The 5,000-nt window shown below is 41.1% G+C and overlaps 1 protein-coding gene across 1 annotated transcript in view; it reads right to left on the reverse strand.

Moving 5' to 3' along the window:
* Positions 1-5,000, reverse strand: part of LOC138024435 (ubiquinone biosynthesis protein COQ4 homolog, mitochondrial-like) — a 14,323-nt gene that overhangs the window by 1,636 nt on the left and 7,687 nt on the right. The window contains exons 6-8 of the mRNA XM_068871643.1: positions 4,331-4,425; positions 2,040-2,141; positions 1-353 (exon numbers count right to left, since the gene is read on the reverse strand). The exon at positions 1-353 is cut by the window's left edge and continues 1,636 nt beyond it. Of these exons, the coding sequence (XP_068727744.1) occupies positions 197-353; positions 2,040-2,141; positions 4,331-4,425 (354 nt within the window). The 3' untranslated portion in view covers positions 1-196. The remainder of the gene's footprint in view (positions 354-2,039; positions 2,142-4,330; positions 4,426-5,000) is intronic.

Below are 5,000 nucleotides of genomic sequence, written 5' to 3' on the forward strand. Positions count from 1 at the left end.
TCCTGCCATGCAACATGGCTGCCGTGCATAACTACGGGGAGGGGCCCTGCATGGGACTTTAAGTCCAGTTAAACCTCGCCTTTCCGTGTTTTTATATATGGTTATTTTTTATATTCAAAGACCAATAAAGCTGAAAAAAAGTCTATTTACACAAAAATGTGAATTATTCAGTTTTCTGTTGTGTCTATAATCGTCTTTAAGGCTTCGGAGCGGGAGTAAAGTTCATCTTTTGGCGCACATCATCTATCGGTTCCTGGAAGTGTTTCTCAAAGTAAACATTCATGAAGAACTTGGACTGATAGCCACAATATACTGCCCAAGGGATGTAATATCTTCTTAGATAAGCACGTTCTCTGTGAAGAGATATAAAAAATAGTTTGCGTAAACAGTGTTTCGAGAATTTGTAGTATTGAGTGAGTTAAGGTAAATGGGCCTCCGACGAGCAGGGAGATTGAAAATGTTGATCATTTAGTCTAAGCGAATCAAAGGATTGTGGGTTGTGGAGGGCTTTTTACATCACATAGTGCAGCAACGCTGTTTGCAGCAAAAATCGATCAGACGTCCTGCCACAGCCATCACAAGGATAAGCCTTTAAGGCCACTTCACCCAGGGCCGTAGCCAGAAAAAAACTATGACTGAGGCAATGTCCATGGTTAAATTTTCTTCGTACGTATTTTATGATGAGTACATTTTAAAGGCAATACTGGAATCACGCTTTATTGAAATCACGCAAAAATGACTGAGCCTCATACTGGCTACGGCCCTGCTTCACCCCTTATCTCTTGTATTAAAATAACTGAAGTAAGGTGCGAAAATCATCATGAAGGGCACGACAACGCAATAATTAACTTTTATCCTTTACGAGACGGAGCCAGGAGCTAGAAAAAAACAAGGTACCGACAGTAACTTTAGTTAGGACCGACAAAGCGTGGACCAAATCGAGCGGAAAGCACACCCGTCTAAACTGCGCATAGTACTCACTTTCATTCTGGGATGACGGCCAGGGGAGAAGAAACCTTTGCTCTGGATCGAAACTCGCATTGATTCAACCAAACAATTATCAAGGTACAGTTTTGTCCGTGTTTGCTGCCTTTATTATCCAAATCGATCGAACCCCTGCTCGAGACGAGTCCAAAAATTCCGCGATATTGTGCATACTTTTCACTTAATGTATGGTCCCGAGGGAAACAGTTAGTTTTGTTTTCTAGAGAGTCCCGAGGGAAAACAATACTAACTAGTTTCCCGAGGGACCAGACATAAAGTGTTTTGTTATATATTTAGACTTTCCCTTCAACAATCGCAGCAACTTGAAACAAACAAACAAAGACGGCACTATGAAAACATAACTTCCTTATTCACAAGCCTGCCGAATGAACATTTTACAAATGTTTCAAAGTGCCTGAAAAAGGTAGAATACGCCTTTATAACCTCAACAACGAATACAGAATCATTTGGAATTGCAAAATTCATCGTAACATTTGCTCCAGAAAACGCTCAGGCGTTAGTTTACGAGCTGTTGTATCCGGCGCGGGCAACAACCACGGAATAGGCCACTTCGGAAAATACCATAATACTCCTTGTTTGTCCTGCCAAATTTTGCATAAGCATTGTTTCCAGTTTCTCTTGGGACTTACAATGGCCCCAAGAGAAAACAAAAACAATGCTTATTCAAAATTTGGGGGACAAACAAAGAGTATTATGGTATTTCCCGAAGTGGAATTTGAATTTGATCAGAGCCACGTGACCAAGAATCAACCAATCACAGTCCACTTTTTGATGAGTGAAAGTCTAGGTATATGACAATGTTGGTTATTTGAAAAGAACTATTTTTTCGTGTACGCTTCACGCAGAACAACTTGGAAAAAAATCGCTTATTGGATGTTTTGGCGTGTAGTATCGGGGAGTATTTTTACTCAATCATTGTATTTTCAAGCGCCATACGGACTCGTCAAAATACATGCAGCAAAACTCGTGAACATACTCCTCAAAACTGCAAGCCTAAACATCTAATATATTAAAGTTTTAATGTTAGAATTCACCTTGCAGTTAATCTCAATGGAGCAACAATGGAGCTCAATGCGCACATCGGGAGTCCAGTTTGGATCATCTCGTACCACTTCACAGCTATTTCATGAGGGACACTGTGGAAAAAACCATAGCGACCGCTCAAACCTGCTAAAAGTAGTGAAACTCGCACGCAAGAAAGCCTATGGCAAACAAAGTTCCCAACTGTGTTTTGAACTGGTTTTTAAGTGCTTTTAATTTTCACCACTTGCAAACCATTTTTTTCCGACGGATAAAGACAGTTAAGGTGGCTCAAACCAGTTTTAACACTTGAAAGAAACGTTATTAGAAGGACTGACACTACAACAGTTTATCACTTAACAGCAATGTTATGGTACCATATCAAACACCAATTATTGCTGGAAAAGATTAGGTCATTTTTGTGACGTAAAAAGTTTACCCTGGCAACAGGAAAGCCCTTCAAAAACATCCCATATTTTGGCTTTAGCTGCTCATATCTCAAAAACGAATTCGGTGACCCCCATTTTCTATTTCTGAAATGTAGCAGCATGCCAGAATAAATTCTCTGCAAAGTTTAAAAAAAATATGTGGAATGGATTCACAGCCACCTTAATTAATTAAAAATTTAAGGTAGCTCTGAATCCGCTCCACAGAATTTTTTTGAACTTTGCAGAGAGTTTCATCTTGGACTGCTAATCACTTTTGTAGAATAAAAAATTGGGTCACCGAGTTCGTTTTTCAGATATGAGCAACTACAGCCAAAATATAGGGTGTTTTTGCAAGGCTTTCCTGTTGTCATGGTAAATTGTTACGTCACAAAAATGACTACACGTTGTTCAGAAATAATTGATGTTTCACATGGTACCATAACATTGCTGCTCCGTGATAAAGTGTTGTGGTGTCAATCCTTATAATAACAAGGTCTCTTGAAAGTGTTGAAACTAGTTTGAGCCGCCTTTAAAGGCAAGAACCAACCGTCAGTGGTTGTTCAGAGATCAAGTGGCCTTAACAAGATTGGACCACATAACGCGCGAGAAACAACTGCCAAATCCTATCCTCTATCAGATAGCACCAACAGCAGGTGCCAGTTGTTCAACGAGCGGATAACTTTATGCAGTGGATAACTCACTATCAAGAGTACAAAATAACAGTTCACGTTAAAAGTTGGCCAAATATTCTTGCACACCTTTTAACTAGATGTGCTTAGATTGCGCATATTCACAGTTATGAGGGCATATTTAACAATTATCCTGCGAAATCGCGCGGAATATCGCCTGACACCTGTTGAGTACGCACGACGAATATTGAGCGTTCTATGACCATATTTGGACATCGTCATAATGTGTTGAATAATAAACTGAAATATTTGCAGAGCTTGAAACTGACGGATATTGACAGGTGAACAAAGTTTCGTCTCTCGTGACATGGCTACTATTAGCAGCTTTTTAAGTTTAGTCACTGCTTCAGTTGTTTAGTCTTTTATTTTCGGCTTGGGTAGCAAACCAAGTACTTTGTACTTTAAGAGAACTCGGATACAGTACATCTCCCCAACCTTGCCGTCTTTTGAAGGCTGTACAATACAACAGCAAAAAACTCTTAACGGTGCATAACAGAGCAATTTCGAACAGAACACGGCAGGCAAGGTCCACATTAGTTACGGGAACTCAGAAGAAAGCCGTCATGGATGGACCACTTCAAAAGAAGGTTATACTTGTATGTTATCGATGTTGACTCTGGAATCTAGGGAAAAAATTCCGAATGCTCCTTTGCAAGGAGTCGAAGCTATGACTGTCTGATTACTAATTCGTATTCTCTACCACTGAGCCACAGGAGACTCCAAGGAACCAACACCTATCTACATGAATGATGGAAAGGTGTAATGGGCCTGTCGGGAAGATATGATACAAGTTGCTTGGCAACGGGCGAAAGGATCAGAGTTCCAGGCAGGAATCGAATCTACGACCTAACTCATACCAGTCGGATGCTCTACCCATTGAGCGAGTAGAACTCACTGGTCTGCGGGCTCTAAAAAGTCATGCGCCTGAATTTTACGAATACATGAATAAGTAGCCGAGCTCAATGGGTAGAGCATCCATCCAGTGTTACAGAGGTCGTAGGTTCGATTCCTGTCAAGGACTCTGATTTTTCAGTTGTCCTTTCGTCGGTTTCCCGTTGCCAAGCAACGTGTATCATCAACACCCATCTTTTCATCGATTTACCCAGGGTTAACAGATACCACACTTCTTTTTACATGCTTTAGAAGTACAAGTAAGATGATGTTTCTCTCCCTTCAACAAAAACAAACCTGATCGATAATCCAGCAAGGGTGTGGACAAAGTCGTGAACCTCTCGGTACCGCTGCATCACAAATGCAAGTTCTTTGTCATCTACAAACTTCACCTGAACCGTAAAAGAACAAGAACAACAACAGATGCTGCCATCAGCTGAACACGCCTGGTGCACCTGTTTTACTATTCTTAAATAAACGTTGGCCGTGTAGCACTTATATTTCAACGGACTTAACTATTAGAGGGTAATGTGAATTGCTAGTTTTCTACCCATGCAAACCATGTGAGCGTTAGCCCTACTAATGGAAATGGGCCCACACAAGGACAGAGAAAAACTCTGACCGGGGGGGGGGGGGGGGATTGAAACCACGACCCTCGGGTTAGATCACCGCTGCTCTACCGACTGAGCTACAAGGTTAGATGGGAGCAGGTCGTGGGAATTTAAGATGTCAATGTCCCGGCAATGAACATGTACAAGTACAAGGAAGGGTTACGTTTTCACAAATGTTGGCCGTGTAGATGACCCACCCTGGTCAGTTTTTCTCTGTCCTTGTGTGGGCCCATTTCCATTAGTAGGGCTAACGCTCACATGGTTTACATGGCTAGAAAACTAGCATTTCACATTACCCTCTAATAGTTAATGTGCAAATTAGCCTACCAAGCCTCGTTTTAGAGAAAATAATTATT

The sequence above is a fragment of the Montipora capricornis genome, chromosome 2 (genome assembly GCF_036669925.1).
Source record: "Montipora capricornis isolate CH-2021 chromosome 2, ASM3666992v2, whole genome shotgun sequence".
Taxonomy (NCBI): domain Eukaryota; kingdom Metazoa; phylum Cnidaria; class Anthozoa; order Scleractinia; family Acroporidae; genus Montipora; species Montipora capricornis.